General features: G+C 37.9%; 1 protein-coding gene across 3 annotated transcripts in view; it reads left to right on the top strand.

Annotated features, from left to right (window-relative positions):
• Window positions 1-21,714, top strand: part of LOC5579439 (E3 ubiquitin-protein ligase HECW2) — a 137,772-nt gene that overhangs the window by 73,289 nt on the left and 42,769 nt on the right. The window contains exon 2 of one of the 3 annotated variants that reach the window (XM_021846885.1): window positions 17,079-17,413. The exons of 1 other annotated variant lie outside the window; for it this stretch is intronic. In XM_021846885.1, the coding sequence (XP_021702577.1) occupies window positions 17,373-17,413 (41 nt within the window). In that variant the 5' untranslated portion in view covers window positions 17,079-17,372. Of the gene's footprint in view, window positions 1-17,063; window positions 17,414-21,714 lie in introns of all 3 variants that reach the window. One more of the 3 variants, XM_021846880.1, reaches the window with a different exon arrangement.

Genomic DNA, 21,714 nt, shown 5'->3' with positions numbered 1-21,714 from the left:
TGATGACGGCGCCGTCCATCTTGTTGTAGGAACTTGAGAAAGGAGCCCACGCCTAACAAATACAATGATAGCTTCTCCGCTCTTCGGTGAATGATTGCTCTGCAAATATATGTGCGCAAGTCGCGCATGTACGTTGCTCGTGTTGCTGCCGTGCCAAAATACAGTTTTGTGTACCTCGTTCTCTTTTTGTTATTTATTTGAACGTATTCAATATTGCGAGGCAGAGCGACTCTGAAAATATCGACATTTTGTTGCGGTGTGCTAATCGGAGACACCAGCTGTGCTTTGTTTTGATTCATTCAATCCCACGACATCACTTCTTCCCTCCGTCTATGTGTCCTATGTAACAACAGAAGGAGGGGAAACGTTGAGCTGTATGTAGGACATTTTGCTCTCTCACTGATTCTCCCTCAATTTTCCCCCCGTTTTTATGACGGTTTCGCCCACATGATCATGTGTGAGTTTCCCACTGCATGACGTGGTGGTGGTGACGGCTGTGTTGCAATCAGCACCAGCCGTCGGTTGAAACAAGAAATTGCGGTGGGGAATGATGACGATGACGACGCCGTCCATCTTGTTGTAGGAACTTGAGAAAGGAGCCCACGCCTAACAAATACATACAGCTTCTCCTCCCGTCGGGGATTGATCGCTCTGAAAATATGTGTGAGCAAGTCGCGCATGTACGTTGCTCGTGTTGCTGCCGGGAAGCATATTCATATGCTTGATCGATCATGCATCTGAATCAGATAGATACAATGACATCATGATGCTCAATCTTGTGCTCAATATCATTCCCCTATATGCACGCAATGCGCTAATTATATGAAAAGAGAAGCTGCAGCTGATCCAATCCAGCGAAACGGTAAAAACATGGTTTGGCAAGAAGACCAAAATACAGTTTTGTGTAACTCATTCTGTTTTTGTCACTTGAGCGTTTTCAATTTTGCGAGGCAGTTCGACTCTGAAAATATCGACTGAAATGATTGAGAAGCAGTTATTGTGGCATTCTATACATCTAAGTAGTGTCTCAGACACGCTTCTACAAATCATTCTACCTTTTAAACTCCATTCCAAAGCTTTATTCAGGAATGTCCAATGTAACATTAGAATCGTGTTTATTCATAAATGTTACATAGGACATGTGGTTGGTTCTCTGATCAAAGGTCCAATGTAACAATTGATTAAAAGCGATGCAGTTTTGAACATTGGTCATTTTGTTAAGCTTTTAATAGATTAATTTATTGTTAATATATCAGAACGAGTGTTCTAGTGTGCTGCTTAGTGGTGCAACGCAAATGATTTACAATGATAATCTCGATTTGTTTACATTTGTTACTTAGGACGTTTTGAAAAGTTACGCGAGATATGTTTGTAGACAGCAAGGTTTTGCTATGGAGACAGTGTCGACCTACGGTTGATAAGGGGATACAGCAACGTGCTGCATCTCGTAACCGTTTTGTCAACTTGTTGTCGAAATTTAAACCTAGGTAATTGTCTTGTTGGACCATTCCACCGATGAGCCGTTTGGAATGGGTCTGGGCTTTGTTTTTAAAATTTTTGGTAACTTCCAGAACAGTTGAGCACAGTCTGGGAGAGCACGGATCTTTTTGAAGAAATTTTGGTTTCTGAGGTCCAACATTCTGGCCCTGATAAATTTATTCATCTGATTGACATCGGATTTAAGGGCAGACAGCCCAGTTCGCTGGTACTGTCTGCGGGTGGTATTACGAAGTCAAATCTTTAGTAAGCCTATCAGATTGTCGGCACGTGCCGTTCTCTGGCCTGGGAAATAGCCTCTTCGATGGCCTGCAGCTGTCGATCGATGTCATCAGATGTCTCGGGTCGCGCTTCGTAGTCAACGTGGGTGTCGACACACTGCCGGGATTGATCCCAGTTGACACGATGATAGTTGTGCCAAATCTTGAGATGCCGGTTGACCGAGGACCTAACTTTGGCCACCACCTGGTCCGAGCTGAGATCCTGGTAGACGACCGGCTGGGAGATGTTAACCACGTTGGTGATGAACAGGTCGATGATGGCATCGTCCCCGGATCTGCTCAACCAGGTGGGAGCATCCGGTCCAAAAATGTTGAAGTCACCTTCCTCCAAGTCTTGCTGCAGGATGACTCCGTTTCGGTTCCGGGGTTCTCCCAGGCTTCGTGCTTCGCGTTGAGGTCATCAGCGATGATGTACCGCCCGCGCCGCTGAGTAAGCTTGGTGATGTCCAGCCGTAGGGCCGTTGCCGACCCATCGTTGTGGTCTGCTTGCGTTGGGTTGTATGCAACGATGATGGTGATCGAGCCATTAGTAGCATTTGCTTCTACTCCTACGGCCTCGATGATTTTGAGCTGCAGGCTCGGCAGCAGGCGACAGTTGATGTTGTGGCGCAAAGCGATGGCGGCTCCCCCTTCTTCAGAGCCAGTCCGATCTAGCCGCACAAGTCGATGGTTGGGAATGGAGACGATCAACTCAGGCTTGAGGTGCGACTCCATCATCAATATCGATGCTTTTCCGGAGGGAGCAAGCGTTTCAGTTTGCGATCATGGCGATGGCCTCACGGGTCATATTTCGACAGTAAGCCAATATCACCGAATTTGTTCTGACTTTGATTTGTTCCGACTTGGAACGGCAGGCGAGCAGCCGTTGGAACAAGATCTTGGTGTACCCCAACATGTGCTCCGGTGTGTACAGGGAGCCGCCGTCGGAAAGAGGAGTGCCGGGGGCTCTAGGTCCAGGATACCCCCATCCAGAAGAGGGTGCTTTCTGCACCGGTGGGGCAGTGGTGGCGTCCACAAAGCAACGCTGAGCGAAGGGGGCCGACAGGTGGGGTGCCTGCCGGTGGCAGATTGGGCACCTGGTAGCGGTGAGTAGGAAAGTGCTCCTCAGTCAGCGGTGGATGCTTGCTGGCGCCAGGAATTCCGCTCGTTTGGGGCAATTACGGCTGTTGGCCTCATGGTTGGAACTGCAGTTGGTGCGCTTCGGTTCGATACCATCTTCGGCTGGCATGTCGTCGTTGCGTACGTATCGGTACATTTGCCACAGCGGGGCTTCATGTGACAGTTTCTCGTACTGTGACCGAACGCGAGGCAGTTGTCACACTGCGTCACGTCCTTCTTTTTCGGGCAGTACCGCTCCCATGGTGTTCAAGAGCGCTCTCACCTTCAGCAGGCCCGCCTTGGTGATGAAACCCTTCTCCAGGTGGGCCAGATAAAGGTTGCCCCGATGCCTTCCTCCTTGCACTCGTCGGATGGGGAACACGTTCTTCGGCTTCAGTCCGGCCACCTCCATCTCTTCGATGATTGCCTCTGGAGTGTATGTATTACGGCAGCCCACGAATGAGCACCTTCAACGGCTTACTATCGGAGGCATCGTGCGTGTAAAATTCCAACCCCTTTGCCTTCAGTAGCATGCTAGCCTTCTCATGCACATCTTCCATTTGACAGCTCTTGCTTACTGAGAAGCTTCATAAATACATTGCTTTTGGGCTGAACTGGGGTTGATTGCTCCGTCAACGCAAGAGCCTAATCTCGCTTTTCTCTTCGCTCTTTGGAGCAAAAATCTGCAAAGAGGCAACGAAGAGCCATTTGGAAATGCTCTCCCCTGACCTAAGAATTAGGAGAAAATTAAAATCAAGCGTTTGCTAGAATAAGGGCGTAAATCGCATGATCGATTTCTCTTCATCAATCCTCTCTTCTGTTAATAAAAGTGCCAAGATACGGGTTTATTAGCTATTTTCCCTTCAGGATGCTAGGCATCGATGCAATATGGCGTCATGAGGTGAAAAAATGTTGACAAACTTGCGGCTTGTCACCTTTATAATAAAAAAAAATCGACGAAGAGAAATCGGTCATGTGACACGTCCTTATTCTAGCTAACGCTTAATTTTCATTTTCCCCAAAACTCTTGTTCATTAATTTCAGCAACAAATTTTATTTTATCGTTTACTGTTTGCTTCATAATCTAAGTATGAAGAATTCAAACAAACAAAAGATTTCGATTCGCCACCGATTTATTTGAATGTTTTCAATAGTTCATTTATTGAAACGTTCAGTTAAAATGTAGATATAGTCGATTCTCCACATAATCTATATTCTACATCTCGATATCTCTCCCTATGCCGATGATTTCTCAGGTCCTTTTATTCTGAACACGATTTCTCTCTCCATATATAGGGTAGAAACACTTGTGGGCAAAAAGTAACATTATTTCTGGACGTTTCATGCAAAAATAAAGTTTTGGCGAAAATCAAAAATTCATGGAAACATTTTTGCGCGGCCGTGTTAGAATAAATTCCTAGAATAAATCTTGCAGGAATTTCTGTACAATCCTTGAAAACCCCGGTTAGAACTTTTCACAAATTTTGTGGTAGTTTTTAAAAAAAAAGTCTAATAAACTGATGTCCATTTTAGAACTCCAGATGGATAATAGTGTGGGACAAAATTTAGATTCTCGCTCCAGTCCCTTTTTTTGATTGCTTTTAGGTCTCATAACAACTGTGCAAAATTTCAGCTCGATCGGAGAAACCATATTTCAGCGCCAGCCGTTCAAAGTTTGTATGGGATTAACTATGGGAAATCTTACTTTTGCAAAGAAAAATCGACAGAGGTCGCCCATTGATCTCTAGAAAAATTCCGCAACGCAATTCTTTCAGAAATTATTAGTAAATATCCGGGTGGCACTGGAAGAAATTCCCTGGATTTGTTGCTTAATTTGATTCTAAAAATATCCAACTGGAATTTCTCAAAAAACATGAAAAAAAATTTTGGAAGTATTTTCTCGTTTTTTCAACTAAATCTTAGAGGAATCTCTGGTTACCTTTAACAAAAAATGTCGGTGAAATCCATGGCATACTTTCATATAAATTACCAGGATAAATTTTTAAAGAAATATCCTGGTGAACTAGTTATGGTCGCCCAATAAATTTGGATGATTTTTGGTAGGTATTTTGGATGATTTAAAAAGTAATACCTGGAGAAATGTTGATTAATAATAGATTTCATAAAGGAGTCATTGAGGATTGTTCAGTACAACATGTCGAGGAATCATCAAAGTACTTTCAAAACTAATTTCAACAAAAATAATTTAAAAAAATTATACTCCATAAATCAGTGATGTGTTGATACCTCTTAATGTATGGAGAAATTTTTCCCAACATACCGTTTTGACTCATATTCCGAACACTTAAGACCAACAGTGACTTCGAATGCATCTGATTGGCATAAATTGGCTGATATTTATGTAAATTTTAATTTCTTCGCAAAGTCTAACTGTTAGCTGTTGATTGTACCGATAATAATGTTGATTTAGTTAGTTTTACTATTGTTTTACGTAAAAGTATGGAATAACATTTTGATTCATTCTGTGTTCTGTGTTCATTCTGTCTCATATTCCAAACACATTGATTCAAATTCCGAACAGCATGAATAAATCGTATTCAAATGAATAATTTCGCAAACAAAAAATTATCTGAGCTGGTTCTTTTGATCTCAAACTAGAGAATCATCACTACGCCCGCGGAATAAATTATATTGGAGACGTTAAAATTGAAATGCAATTGACTACCATTTTCCTGTTATTTGGTGACGTATTTCAACGAAACATTTCAACCAAATCGCCATACAAAAACCGAGTGCTCGGAATATGAGTCTGTTCGGAATTTGAGACAAAACGGTAGTAGTATTTCGAAAGAGGGTGATGATCGTGTTTTGACGTAGAACTACGTCTTTCTTATCTATACAGGAATGAAATTGGAATTTCAAAAGCAAGAGCGTTACGTTGGCATGAAATTTTGCCTTTCAAACCACTGTGTCGCGACATGGCTATCTTTTACTACTGGTCCATAACGCCATTGCCCCATTTGAATTGTGCCGCGAAAATGGAAAATAAAGGCACACTTTACGCTTTAATTAAATGCAATTTATGTATGCCACACTATTTCCCGCTATCTATCGGACGGCGGTTGGTCCGAAACAGCAATTAACGGGATCCGGGAAAAGTTAGGAACAAGTTTCCTTGAGTATCTGGGGGTGCATATGCAGTTCTAAATTGTATGGACTCGACCGGTGGGCTGTATAGTCAGCAGGGCACTCAGTACCATTTAGTGTAAAGTGGCACACCGAAACATGAATTCCGAAATCCTTACGGAAATTGTAATTTAAAAAGTGTGCAAACTGTGGCAATTTTGTTCTGCACAATGAGGGTAAGGCTTTCCCGTTGCATTCAACTGCCCAGCCCACATTTATGCTCGTATCGAAACGCTTTCATGCATAATTTCCGGTACCTACACTTTTCGCAGGAGTTATGAGTATGATGGATGTGTGGCATTTGCATATTCGTTATGAATTTTAATAGCTGTCATGAAAATGTGTTATCACATAAATCCTCTTTATACATTTATTTGTACTTGTTTCATATGTTACTATTGTTGCAAGAGGCCATGTGTTGGAACAGATTTGTCAGCACTGTCATAAAAATACATTCTGGCAAAGTTTTCAAAGCGATTTTGAACTTTCCAAGAATTTTTTCATCTCAATATCCAAATCCATTCCAAATCTAATTCATAATAATTTTTTTATTTCATGTGAGCTGGCTTGAGTTAGAAAATTTAATCATTAATTAGTCCAATCTAATAAAAAACAACTTCAATGCCACGCATCGCCCTCGTGGAGACCAATTTCTACAAATACTGCGTTTTGTGATAAATGACACCACGTTCACAGAGAACCCTGGCATTTGGTCCAATCAACACTCATTAATTCGGGACCTAGTCTCTGGAACTGGAATGTCATGTAGCCAATAAGTATACTTCTCCCTAGGTCTAGATTCTGCCACTACACTCTGCAGTAACGGACTACTAAAGAGTGAAGAGGGCTCCCAAAATTTCAAAGGGAGCAACATATGTATGCTTCGGAGCATAACTGCACCTACAGAGACCGACTTCGGTTCCAGGCTAGACAAGAACAGAGTTCAGAACGTGAAGAGGAGCAGCAGATGTAGCGAAGTGGTAGTAGCAATTTAGCGATGCATGGAAACTAGGTCAGAATCGTTCAGCGCCGTCCCTCGACGCCGTTCCGGTTGCTTCCTCGCTTTTTGTATGAGGGGAGCTGTTACATGGACTTCGTCGTCTGTCGGCAACATAGAAATTTTGTCAGTTTTCGACGCTGCCATCCAAGTGGGACAATTTTCAAGCAGAGTGGCTTCACTTTCGACGGTACGACAGACGAAAACAGAATCGAATTAAACTGTCACGGTTTTCGATACTCCGGACTCCGGAGTGCACAGCAGAGCAAGTTCAAATCAGGTGACTAGAGTTTTATGATGCGTGTGATGTCAGTCGATAGAAATCTTACCAGCATGTTTTTGATAGTTTGCATTACTGGCTTTGGCGTTTGTATAGGATATATGGCATATATTCCTGATAACTAGAAAACGCCAAGGTTGTGCCAATTTTGAAACTTGACAAAAATCCTGCAGATGCTTCCAGCGATCGACCAATCAGTTTGCTTTCTTCCATCAGTAAACATTTTGAAAAGGTCATTTTGAACAAAATGATGGTCTACATCAATGAAAATTCATTTTTTGCCAATGAACAGTTCAGATTTCAACATGGACATTCGACCACTCATCATCTTAACGTGTAATAAATTTGATTCGTTCCAACAAATCTAAACGCTATTCTACTGGTCTTGCTGTTCTAGATTTGAAAAAAATATTTGGCTGCGTTTGGCATGAAGGCTTCCCAAGCAACCAAAAGTTCGAATAGTACTTAAGCGGTGAACTCCAAAGATCACTTCTAGTATAAATTTAGTTTCAGTGAAACTTTTTCGCTGATTAAGAGTACACTGCGAATAATAACGGAACTTGATTCTCGAAAGAGTAACTCATAAACTTGTCATCAACTAGAAAGTTCAGAACAAGCTTGAATTGAACTTCTCTCTTACTTGAAGGTTTGAAGGCAACTTAAACGAACTTTATGCGAACTGTAAAGTTCGGTTAATTACTTAAAAAGTGAGCTGATTAAGCCAAAACATGCCCTGTTGTCCGAACTTTTGGTTGCTTGGGTTGCTTCCTAAAATAAAGAAAACTTTATTTTCCAATAAACATTGTTAGAATATTTCAAAGTTATCTGGTTATCGGTGTTTAGACAGTCCAGACTAGATGATATTTTGGCGTTTTAAAGATACGTTGAGGACTTCATCAATTCTGATTTTTTTCCGATACAGAAGTATCATCAAATTAATAAGTTACATTATTACAGCAAATAATACAAATATTTTGATCTTTAGAATGCCTGATAAGCTCATGTTAGATAAGAATTCAACTTCCAAAAATCACATTGAGGGCTTTCAAGCCAAATGTAAAAAATATGTTAAATGTCTTTATCTCCTTATCAACAGAAAACCACTGAGTACATTATTTAATCACGATTTACCATTATATTGGAAATAACAAACCACACAAAACGCTATTTTAATCTATTCTACCTATTATCTATACATTCCTGAATTTACTACGTTTGAAATTTGCCACTCTCAACATCTAACTACCATTCACAAATACGAACCACATCCGGTAACTAGGAACCTTTGGTAGGTGACCTTCGACACGACTGAATAAAATTAAATTTCTCCTTCTGCGACCTTACCGAAACTACAACTGTACCCATAGATAGAGGACATTATCGTGGTTTGCCAAATTTTGCAACCATCCAGCTGTGAGCCGTAAATTTTTGACAAACATCATTATCATAAACACGGTGTGGGGCATCGAGCACACCGAAATACAAAGCCACCGGCAGCCCTGTTAGCCCTGTCAGCCAGCCAGCCAGCCTGCCAGCAGCCTTTCCCTGTTGTCTCCGATGCGACACATAGCTTTCTCTGTGTGGCACAATGGGAACGTTTAGGAAAAAAGGCGATCAAAACCATTGAAGGGTCTCATATGACGTTTTGGAACTTCGGTGTCTTCAAGTGTTCTAAAGATTAGTGTTCCTATTTGAACTAAATAATTTTGAGGTTAGTAAACCTTGTGGCAAGCAAAAGTTAATGGTTTCTTAAAAAATCCTTGAAGGGTTAGTGTCTTTAGCAAAGTTGAAGAATATTTTTAGCTTTTTTCCTTGAGATTCCAATGTACTTTAACTTCGTTTTCAAGAAATAAAAAAGAGTAGCAGCTTGGTAACAGTTTTTACATAGAGTAAAGTGGGGCAAAAGTTCGAATGGGGCAAGAGTTTCTTTTTAAAATTTCTAGCTCAATTCGAAAATTTCAACTTAAATAAGGGCCACCCTATTCAACTATTTCCTTAGAAGACTCAATTACGAATAACTTCGTTGAAGACATCAATTATCTAAAATCGACGAGAACAGAGAAAACTTTTTTCGCTGCTAAATTATCGATTCGGACCATTATGCACTGTACATGGTGTTAATAAACCTACGGAGATAACTTATGATGGTTTAAGATCTGATTAAGTAGATGGATAACCTTAACCAGTCGTTTTACATAAACCTTGGCAGAACATAATTAAACGAGTTCGTGTGGGTATTAACTCAGTTCATAAGCATTCGAAAATTCCTCGGCTACGCATGTGGATCGGAAGGCCTATACTTAAATCAGTTCTTGTAATTCTAACATAATGTAGCTACATGTACTTATATGAAAAAGAATACCATAATTAAACAACAAAATAATCAATATTAGAGTACAGAAAAGTGCCCAAATGAAACACTGAACGAGCAAGCGAAAGAAGCTTAGTAATAACAATGTTTGGTATGGATAGCTAAAAGTGATACTTACTTGATGTATATAAGAGATAAAAGATTTGGGAATGATTTAAATAATGAATAATATTGGAAACAATGAAATAATATTGGCATATCAGACGAATTCCATGTCAAATCGATTAGTCACAGAACTCGACCAGCTTTGATTTGTAGTAAATTTTGCATATGCTTTCGGTATGGTTTGTGTAGTAAACGGAGTATTTCGTAGATTGCATACTAGGAGCTGTTATATAACAGAAATATTTACAACCGAATTAACTCACCAGAGTTGCTTAAGTATGCTTTTACATGGCGTAAACCAGAAAGCTTAGTTTAATAGAATAAAATCAAAGAAACAAATTTCAATATACTATTGATGTTACGTTCAATAAACGTAAAACATTCAATGCTGAATATTTTTAATTAACAGCTTATTTTTCGACTTTCACACTATGTGACCAGCCCACCAAAGTCTGCCGTATTTATTTTACTTAATCAAATTTTCTTCTTTGTTCATCTGGCACTACTCTTGATATTTACGTCTAGTTTTCCACCGAGTATCGCCCTCAGCACTTTACGTAAAAAATATCCTGTTCAACATTCTCAGCCTCAACAGGATTATAACTGCATGGGAAACATGATTGTCATATGTCACAAGTGTTCGAAGATTAACAATTTTAAACAAAGCCCCATTAAGCACTACTTAAGTATCAACTTCACTAGGACTTCCACTCTATATACCTTCAATCATTTACTTCGTTTTATTTTTTTTTTCGGGATTCATCGTCAATCTGTTTATTGATTTCTAGTGGTTCGGCTCAGTAACAAAAATCTAGCTGTTTCAGGTAATGTCAAAGACTTAAAAATGAGACTAAATGCTGATTAAGCAGACAAACTTAATCAAGTGTAAGGATTGTAGACGAGGAGCCTTTTTTTGTAAAATTACATGGAATGAAAAGAGATGTGTTTCCGAATTTTTCTGTTCAATTTTGCGTTTTGTCGCTTACACTCAGGGTAGACAATCGTCGCCGTCAAATGGAAACAGTCGGCGACGAAACTAAAAGAAGCGTTTTCATCGTCACTCAACCATCGTCGGTTGACGATTTGCCGCAGAGATCCAGTCACATAGGCTCGGCGTCATGATGACGATCAAATACGATTCCTTCATTATGGGCGAATCTTCTTTCGGGAGCACCAAACCGATTGAAAATATGAACCGAATATACAGTAAACGCTTTCTTTATGTATGTAAGGGTAGCAAGCGGAATGAAGAAATATTTGCTCGTTGACGATTTTGGGTTGAAGTTAGTCATGCATTCTTTCGTCGATGACGAGACGACGCCCTGCCAGAGTTATTATACTGGATGAAGTTATTTTTTTATTTCGTCGGTGACGAATCTGACGATTGTCTGCCCTGCTTATACTCCTTGATTTTGCAGACGATGACTTTATTGGAATCGATCACAGTGCAGTAAAGCAGGGTTTTACCATTTTGAAGATAAACAACTAAGATAAGCTTGTGATGCCATTTATTCTACCCAAACGTATAAGGTCGCATATAGAGAAAAAAAAAACAGGTTCAGATGTGTTGATGCTGAGGCAGTTCTTGATGGAGATGTAATTAAAGTTGTTGAAGAGCAATATACGTGTGACGTATGATAATAATGTTTCCCTTGTAGTAAAAACACGTGTTCTAGCTGCAAATATCTCCTTTTATTGATTACGTAACCAGCTTAGGGACCCGCAACTTGCAAATGGAGACGACATTTCAACACTGCTTGATAAAGGCTTATCTGACTTCAAAGATCCATTATTTCGTTAACAACTTCGCCAAAACACCTCGCGATCCTTTATCGTGCAACACTAAAAAGTGCTTCGAAAACTTAAGCAGTTTTTTAATAATAATGCAAAGAGAGCAACGATTAATACAAGCTTACCTAAATGAAACATCATTGTCAATTTGCCCTGTATAAAACGCTTATTATTGGCTCTCTAAGCACATTTATTTAAGAATAGGAGCGAAAACTATTGAGCGAATAAAATAGGCAAACTTCAGTGAGCTGGTCATTTAGTGCGAATGCAGGATAAGTCGTAAATATTTCTAATTATAGCAACGGTAACATTGTTATACTAGTTGAGAACAGTTTGGCCAACTTTTTTAGTGTTTTTGTAGGTTTTTTTCAGTGCTATTTTAGTCAAAAACTTCAAATCGAGATTTCTCGAGATTCCTCCTAGGGATTTTTTTAAAAATTGGTCCAGAGGTGCAGAATGAAGCTAGGAATCGAGCCCTGTGCTCAGATTTGATGGACAATTTTTTTGCATAATAACGGTCTGTCGGGGCACCGTGCGTTATGTTTTTGCTTTTCAATCTTATTCCAACTGGTTATGGGAGGCTACTTGGGAATGAATTGCCATCCAAACGGAGTTCATAGATGAAAGACATAAAAGCTTCTATTGCACGGAGAACGGAGAAGGCCGTTACGGGAATAGGAAAGGATAATGATGGTATGGCATCCACTTAACAACAGGCCGGCCAAACACCGACGCCTTCATAGATGTCGAGGTTTTAGGTGAGTGGAAAGGTAATGGTTTGAGATTCACTATGAGCGATCGGATTATGATCGTTACAAGTAGTTTTGCTAAGAAAGGTTATTTGCACTTTGCGATGGACAATGGATGCAACACTGGAATTTCCTTCTAGTGTTTTGGATTTTATTATACTTGTGGGGCCAGATAGCCGTAGCGGTAAACGCGCAGCTATTCAGCAAGACCATGCCGAGGCTCGTGGGTTCGAATCCCGCTGGTCGAGGATCTTTCATTTCAAATTAAAGTTAACACACTTAAATCTTTTTTGATATTTTATTATTGATATTCTTTTAAAGTTGCACTTACGAAATTTTGATAAAAAAAATAATTTCACTCAAAGAAAAAGAAAATCAGTTTGTATTGAAAAATAAATAGTGACAAAATAAAGTGCCCACTTCCTTCTTGGCCCCAGAAAAGATGATTTAAGAAAAATAAAAAGCAATTTAATAGTTAATGTGTCCTCCTTTGGCCTTTTGGACTTGCTGGAGGTGCTTCGGCATGCTTTTCACCAGGTTTTGTAGGTGTTGTGGTTCTAGTTCTTCCCAGGCGCGCTCCAAGGCTTCAAAATTATTATTTTTGTTGGTAAAACCAGTTTTGTCAACCCTGGCATCGAGAATCGCCCACAAATTCTCGATGGGGTTGAGGTCTGAGCTTTGTGGAGGCCATTCCAGTGGTTTAATCCGACAAGACCGGAAGAAAGACTTGGTCTTCTTGGCAGTATGCTTCGGGTCGTTGTTCTAGAGAAATATGAATTTCTCTTCAAGGCCCGTCTGGATCAGCGAAACCTCCAGATTTTCCCGCAAGATGTTGATGTAGGAATCTGCCGTCATTATTCCGTCGGTTTTCACGACGCTTCCTACTCCACTCCATAAAAAAACACCCCCAGACCATCATAATCGTGAGACTCCCCGATCTCTAGTTGGGGCGCGTTACCACTACGCCATTTTATTCTGCACAATGAGACTCATGAACGCAGAAGTTAACATTTTATTTCGGGGTGAAATTGATCACTTGTCAATGCCATTATTGTTAGTTTTCAAAACAACTCTACATGATAAATTTGAGCTCCCTGAATCCGAATATGCTTGTCAAATTCTGAACAATGCAATATTAATATGAATAACGAATAGTTAAATTTCAAGAATTACGCGGAAAACGCCTAAATGCATGCAATTTCCTAAGGAATTCAATGATATCTAACAAAATATAAATTATTTCAGCCATATGAGCTAATTGGTACGAGTTTTGGTGATGAAATCTGCACCGCGCATGATATTGAAATTTTACATTATTTTCATAGTAATAAACATTTTTTAACGCAAAAAGCTTCACAACACACAATTTGACAATATTTACGACAAACAACGTTCATTTACTGCAGCTTACATTGATATTTGTGCTCCATTACGAATAAATAAAATCGTGTGATACGATGATCAATTTCACCCTTCTGATCAATTACACCCGATTTTACGATATTTTATTACATAAATATTTATTTTACAATTAACTTGAAATCATTTAACAACGGGTACTTTCAGAGAAGTGGTCATGATAATCATTATGATTTGTAATAAATTGAAGATTCTTTTTGTATAATGAAAACGCGTTTATGTTGACAAAAATAAAACAAAATATTAGAAACCCACCAAAATTGTTTTGAGAAAAAATAAATGAAAAATTCTCTATTAAAGTACTTTGTCACAGACATTATCTCCCTATCAAGATTTTATAGGGAAATGAATAATTCACATATAAATAGAGCTAATTCTACCATAATGGAAACATTTGTAAAATTTAATCCAAATCAAAGAATATAGAGCACGATTATTAATTCTCCGACTCATTCTGGTTGGACCTGACCAATAGCAGCGAGCTATTCATTAGAACTGCTAACACTAAATTTTGCTATGGTTCCGAAGTTGTAGGATCAACATTTTTCAGATATTTTATCTCTTATGTTACTCTTCAAGCTAATATCACATTTTTATTATCAGAACTCGGGTGCGGAACAATTTTAGGCTCAATTTTCAAAATAGGTGAAGTGGTGGTAAAATGAACAGGGGTGGTAAAATGAACACCATTCCTTTTACCGAGAAAAAACAAATTTTGATGAATTTTTATCAAGCTCTGACGATTTAGAGCATAAATCTGAGTGTTCGAGTTGATACGGAGGTCAATTGAAGTGGAAATACCAACGAAAACTAAGATGTTAGAAAACCACGTTTGAAAATTAGAACTTACGTAACTTTAAGCTCGGAAGACTTGAGGTTTTTCAGTGAGGTGAATATCGTTATGATATGATGTCAAATCTGATACAAATTTAGAATTCTTTTTCAATGGGTTACAATCATTAATGGATGTATTTTCGGTGGGGCAATGAAAATTTTCAGAAATATTTGTTTCGCTCACGTTTTTCGCGGTGTTCATTTTACCACCAACCGCTGTTCATTTTACCCACATAGTGCAGGTAAAATGAACATTTGCATCGCTTTTTGATAGTGATGAAAATATATGCAAATTCAGCTATTTTAGTCTGAATCTATGTCGCTGCTATAGATTACTTCCCTATTTTTTGATTTTGTGCGATAGAACTATATAAATTCCTCGTTTTTCTATCAGAAACAAGATGATTTCCTTCCTTCCTTCATTTTACCACCCCTTCCCCTATCGCTTTTTGCACACTTTAGGGTTTACTGAATCCATAGCCCTTTTCAAGAATATCATAACACGTTTAGTTTTTGAGCTATTGTCTGTTGAAAATTGTTTTGAACATTGTTTTTCGATTTGTTTCAACTTGCATGCAAGTTTAGCAGCTTGTTTAGCGTTTTATTTGTTCAATTTATTACAGTATTTAAACTCAATTTGTTAAAGAATACCTGCAACAAAATTCGTTATACTTTCGATACTCAATAGATACTTTTTGATGATGTAGAAAAGTATCGTGTTTTGAAATACAAAGAAACGAAAAAAATTGTATGGAAACTGCAGGTACGTTGAATAAATCGTTTCAATCAAAATTTAATCGTACAATCGTACAAACTGTCTTTTATATGAAAGTTCATGTCCTACTCTGCATGTATCATGATTAAGATCACCATAATGTGCGATAAATCATAGTTTTAATTACATGGAAATATTCATTAAACCAATAGATTACACCGCGGAGCACGTTTTTGACTCAATCATCAAAACACCACTATTTACTTAATTAAGGGTTGCTGAATCCATTGCCATTTTCAAAAATATCATATCACGTCTAGTTTTTGAGATATTGACCGTTGAAAAAATATGACTATTTCAGAAAATATGCTTGCAACTTTGTCAACTTATATGGTAATTTATTTGTTCAATTTGCCACAGAAATCAAAGTTCATAATACTTTTGATGCTCAAAAGTTATTTTTTTGGTGATTCAGAAAAGTATTGTTTTCAGCCATATAAGAGAAACTAAGAGTTTTGTATTGAGACCGCACATTGAAAATAATGATTTTATCTAATTTTAATCGTGCAATTTCCACTAAATTATATATAAACTGAAAGTTCAAGTCCTATTTCGCATGCTTGGTGAATTGGATCACAAAAAAGTTTGATAAATCGTACTTTAAATTTCATGTAAACATCAATGAAACCAGTATTTTATACAAATTTGGCGGCCTATAGCTAAAAATTGTAATGTGTTGGAACATTTTTGAGAACGGCATCAGATCCAGCAGCCCAAAATCTACTAGAGACACATAATTTGATCCTTGAGACACGCAAAAATGTTATTTATGTTACGTTGTGTTATAGAACTGTGGTGACCTATAGTTCACAATTGAGATGCGCTGGAACATTCCAAATTAAGCAATCCCAAGTTGACTTGGGACAGGGACTCATAATTTGATAATTGGGACATACAAAAATTTGAATTTTGTTCCACTGTGAAAGTTTTCCACAGTGAAAATAGTTAACAAATTTTCAAAAAAGCTGCTCAAACGCTACACAATTTAGTTGTACAGTTATTATGTATTCAGGTCGAATAAGTACTATATAAAAAATGTTAAAATAACATATTTTGAGGTCATGTCGCTAAATTGGTACAATTTCTCCTTGAAAAACAAAATAGCAAAGATACACGAAATTGATTATTTTACAACTTTGCTGAATACACTAACTTTCAAATGTGGTTGACTGTCACTTGATGTACCTACTGTATTATTATTGACTTTTCGGCCTTGTGATGGATTAAAACGAGAACTATTTTTAAAACAAGTAGTGCTTGTTTTAATCCACCACAAGGTTTAAAAGTCAGTAATACTAAAGACACTTACCCTCTTTTTTAGAAATATTTGTTTTACTCTGGTTTACCTTGCGGCCTAACCTTAAATAATTGAGTACAACAATGTTAAAACCTCTGACCATGTTCTCTGAAGACACCGATGCGCTAAAAGGTATTTTCTTAGAAATTTTGATCGTTTTGCTTCTGAAATGATCCCATTGTGTGCTGCCTCCGGAAAAACGCCGCTCATTGTTACTTACTGCACCATAATCAGCTCAATAGTGTGCTCTGTGCGGGGGGTGTGCCCTAACAAAGACGAAACGACGAAAGTGTGCCTCTTCCCCCTTTACCAAGACCTCTACAAAGTGTGCACAATTTGTGCCAAAAATTAGCATAAATTAGTTCAGCGCCACCGCAACAGAGCAGTGGCAGTGCCGTTTGGACTTATTATAATTGTATTAGCTCTTTGCTCTCCAGAGACCCGGGGTGTCTTGTTGGCGTTTTTGCAACACTGCTGCTGTTAATCAAGTGAAAGATACGGTCACCGTCAAGGGTGTCCTAATTGAGAACTGACAACTGAAAACCAACCCACGCAACTGTTGAGGGATTGAGGGTTCGGTTCATGAAGGATTGCGAGTGGAAGAAATTGTGCTTGACGAGTGTGGTATGCGCTTAGTGCAATCGTGAGCTGAACAACAAAAATAATGAATCAATCAAATCGAATGCTGACCTTTTCTTTGGAGTGCACCGCCAGTATCGAGAGGATCCGAAATGGGAGTCATTACCAAGACGATTTCAATTGTGTTCTCAATGTAAGTATGCCCGGTGGATGGATAGTCGGTTTTGGGTTTATATACGAATTTGAGTTTAGTTTAGTTTTGAAAACAGGTCATATTTATTAGAAACTGGATTTCTGGGTTAAAAATAAGCATATAACAAATATTCAATATAAAAAACTTAGTTCAACTGATTCAAGCGACATAAATGGTAGCCCAATGACCCCAAAATTTATACCAATTAATTTTCTTAACTTGCTTTACAGTTTTATAGTTCCCAATTTTCATATAAAAATGAACCATTTCAATAAAAACATTTTCTTCTACATTTTTCAAATTAAATACCTTAATAATCAAATGCACAACCGCATCAAATGCAAAGATTGATTGTGTTTTACAAGCCGATGTACATCAGCCTATCAAATCTGATTCCCACGATCGTCAAGTTAACATAGCTGTGTTGCTAAGCTTTCACGTTACGCCTTGATATCTTCGCTAACAAAACTGATTTTATAGCAACTTAATTTATTTGCATACAGTTCGTTCAGAAGGTGCTCAGAAAACTTATCACAATGCGTGAAATGTGCTACTGCATTTCACCGACAATAAAACAACATTCCGTGCAATAGGCAAGAATCTTTTTATTCTGACAAATGATATCCGCAGTTGAACGATGTTAAATTTTCCAGCAATCCCAGAATATCATCAAATCACAATTTGTTGTCTTACCGTAAAACAATTCACTCTCAATTTGACCTACCCAAATTAGACTCGTTTATTGCACCGGGAGCCCGTAAGTCGTGTAGCGATAAAACAATTCAGCCGCAAAAATGGTGCATGGCTTCTGTACGCGTTGACGGCGTTTAATGACATCTCGGCAGTACGTGTAAATTTGGGGAATGTTGATTTTCGTCAACCGTAGTGTCGAACCGTTGGGTGACAATAACTCATTAGCTGCGACAGTTTTGGATGAATTTGCGCCGCAGGAGCTGGGCCTGGTTCATTGGTGATAAGAGACCGGTGCGGTCTAAGCATCATCGAGTTGCGGGTGGAAGTAGAGAATGGATGCATTATTCCAAAATGGTTGCAATATTTTTTGGGAACAAAGAGCTGAGCATTACTTTCATATAGGTCGAGAATTTAGCCTTCAATTAACTGTTAATCAAGAGCTCTATTCGTCAAACATCATGATATCATTGTCATTGGAGCATGAACATGAGCATAGATGACCGTATAATTAGTAGTTACTACTCCGTGATTGACCAGAACAATCGAAGTTAATGGTATATGCTATTATACCACTAAATACTGACTTATCTCCTGGAAAATTTGAGGTGTGAATCTAAACTTTTGCACGATGACTTGAATGGCTGTTTCATTAATTTTTAATAGTTTTCAGATTTTTCCGCAAAAATTTCGTGAGCGCTCTTCAGAGAATATAAGATTACGATTCTTTACGATTGTTTTAAAACGTTGGTCGATCCAATGCTGAGGAAATTAGCTATGTTTTTTCAGTGCGTTTTTTGACAGATGTAACAACTTTAAGTAAAAAATTAAAAAAATGTGTATGTAAAACTACATACGAAGTACGAATAATTCAAATCAAATGCGTCTTAGAGAGTTTTAATTGGACGTGTAATCTCAGAGATATGGACTGAACACTTTTGTATGTTTTTTTAGGGGGTGAACCCAATCTTATGCACGGGAGTGTAAGTCTGTGTTTGTGCAAAACGTCTATTATATGTGATTTTACCCTACCCAGTTCACATTCAGATATGTATGTAGCCAAAGATTGTGTATTATCAAATAAAGATATTCAGAAGTTCTTATGCCTCCGCCATGGCAGGACGGCTTGATAATCGATCGTGTTTTATTACTTTTCATCCGTTATATCACAACGTAAAGAGGGTCCTATCCGTTGCGAGATTAGTCAGCTTTTGAACTTTTTGGGTCAGGGTTGATGAAAGTCATCTTCTAGTTGGCCTGATTACGCAGGTGATTAACGTTCAGTTTTACATCAAATGTTGCAATTATCAGAGTAAACCGTGAGGCCAAAAGGGTCATTGTTACGGTGGATAACAACGTCCTTTTGGATACTCCTCGGTCTAACACGAACGTAGTGCGCTAGCTTTTGACATCTATCATTACTCACGAATCTAGGTAGACGTATCAAAGAACGAAAACAGATATCTGTAGCATGATAGACTTGCATTACAAAGTTAATATTCAAAAAACATAAATAATTCATCTCAAGCATTAGAACATGTTCATGTTCCGATGTTCATAAAGAATATCAAATTACAGAACGTTTCCTAGCTCTCACAAATCCTTAAGAGTGTGAAAAGCATAAAACAGTAAAACTAAATTTCACATCAACTGAAATGCTGAACCTTCCCACGATCATAAAAACCTTACTTCACAATTCCCAAGCATTCATATCATGCTAACATTCAAACCAAATTATTGCCAACCTTTTCCAAATTACAACTCAGGCAATGACCCATGTCATTGTCACTACACTCTGACGCCAACGATCATTCCAGACAATCGATATATGCAATAGCGTAATTCGATCTCCTTGCCTACGCCAAGTGCATCGTTCTCACGATGCAAGAGGCCAATGGTTATATTTCTTTTCGCTTATAATGCATAGTGCTAAATTCTGATTGGCTTATATTTACATACCAAAAGTTAACTCCAAGTACCGCCTCTTTTAGAACACTTTTAGAACATAAGCAATTCAATGATTGTAAGACTTCTTGTAAGTAAAAATGATTCTAAATAAAAATAATCTTGTAGACAACGGAACAATCAACAAGTCTAAAATTTAATACGGTAAAATTAATACGGTAAATGGCGACCGGTGACTTTCGAATCTTTCGGAGTCCGAAGTGGATTATTATTGATCACCAACTAGATGATCTAGTGATTGATTTTGCATGAAGCAAACAAGTGAAAAAACAAAACAAAAATCGGAAGTTTTTCAAACAGTGCTAGTGAGATTCAAGTGATAAGTGAGATTCAATTATGGGAAAAGGCGCATCAAAGTCGTCCAACGAAGGCGACGCAAATGTTCAAATAACTAATCTCCTAGAAAACCATCAACAGTTCCATGAGGAAAATGCATTAAAGTTGTGGCTAATTTTGGTGATGGTTGGTATCCAAACAGTGATAATGGTTTACAACATGATAAAGAAGAACACTCGAAAAAATGCACTCAAAGCAGCTAAGAGTATTGCTGTACTGGAAAAAGTTTGAGTAAGACATCAAGTGCAGTGAATAAAAATAAACATTTTAAATCATTCGATAAAAATAAACTGAACAATTGTAACGAGATCCAGTAAAGTGAACAAAATAATCTTCAAATTGTGCGGAAAATCAGAATCGCGTGACACAAGAAAATCCCGCGGTGCAGTGAATTGAAAACGAAAATTAATTATCCACGGGCGAACCGGCAACTTGGAGCCGCCCCAACAAAGGGCAAACCGGCAACATGGAGCTGCCCCTACGAAGATGAGAACGTACAGTTAGAACAACATCAACAAGCAGCAGCAGTGACCGAGGTGCAACGATCGTGCCAGAGCCAGGAACATGGCGATGAGCAGAATTACCCGTAGGAAGACAACTATTGGTGAGCGTATCAAATCCGTAATTGATTACTAACATTAATTAATAATTTTCATATGTGAATTGTGCATTGTAAATCTACTTTTATAATTATATTGGAAAATAACAGAAGAATGAATATTCCCCATTAAGAAATAATATGTTATGATTTATATGGTGAACATAAATGAAAGTTTATGCCTTTATTAGTAAATTTCATTTGGTATTGATATTTTTCTTAACTATATGAATTATAATTAAAATTTTAAAATGAATGACATTGAATGGGAAGATTTTCTCAAATTTTTAAATGAAGTTGAAAAGGGTAATGGTCCAGAACCATTTGCACCTTTTGAAAGAAACACAACCCCCCGTACGTGGGAAGAATTGATAGCAAGAATTGAAAATTTGCCAGGAGACGATCCAATCACATGGTTGCCCCTGAGCGAAAAACCATAAAAGAAAAATTTTATTTTTTTTTATTATGCAATTAACCTTATGATCAACTTTAAAAGTTTTCAATGAGTGGAATTGAATTAGAAATACAAAATTTAATTGGAAAACTACATAATATTAAAACAAACTTAAAAAAATCTCCTTTTAGAAGATACCTTAAAAGTACTCTAAAGGATAAAATTCTTTTAACTAAAACCATATACAATAAAGTCGTACAAACTCTTTTGAAATATGAAGATGTTTTAGATAATAGACATGTTGATTTCTTTATAAAA

Source organism: Aedes aegypti, chromosome 1, assembly GCF_002204515.2.
Source record: "Aedes aegypti strain LVP_AGWG chromosome 1, AaegL5.0 Primary Assembly, whole genome shotgun sequence".
Lineage (NCBI taxonomy): Eukaryota > Metazoa > Arthropoda > Insecta > Diptera > Culicidae > Aedes > Aedes aegypti.
Note: the sequence above shows the minus strand (reverse complement) of the source record. Positions and strands in the feature narration are given on the sequence as shown.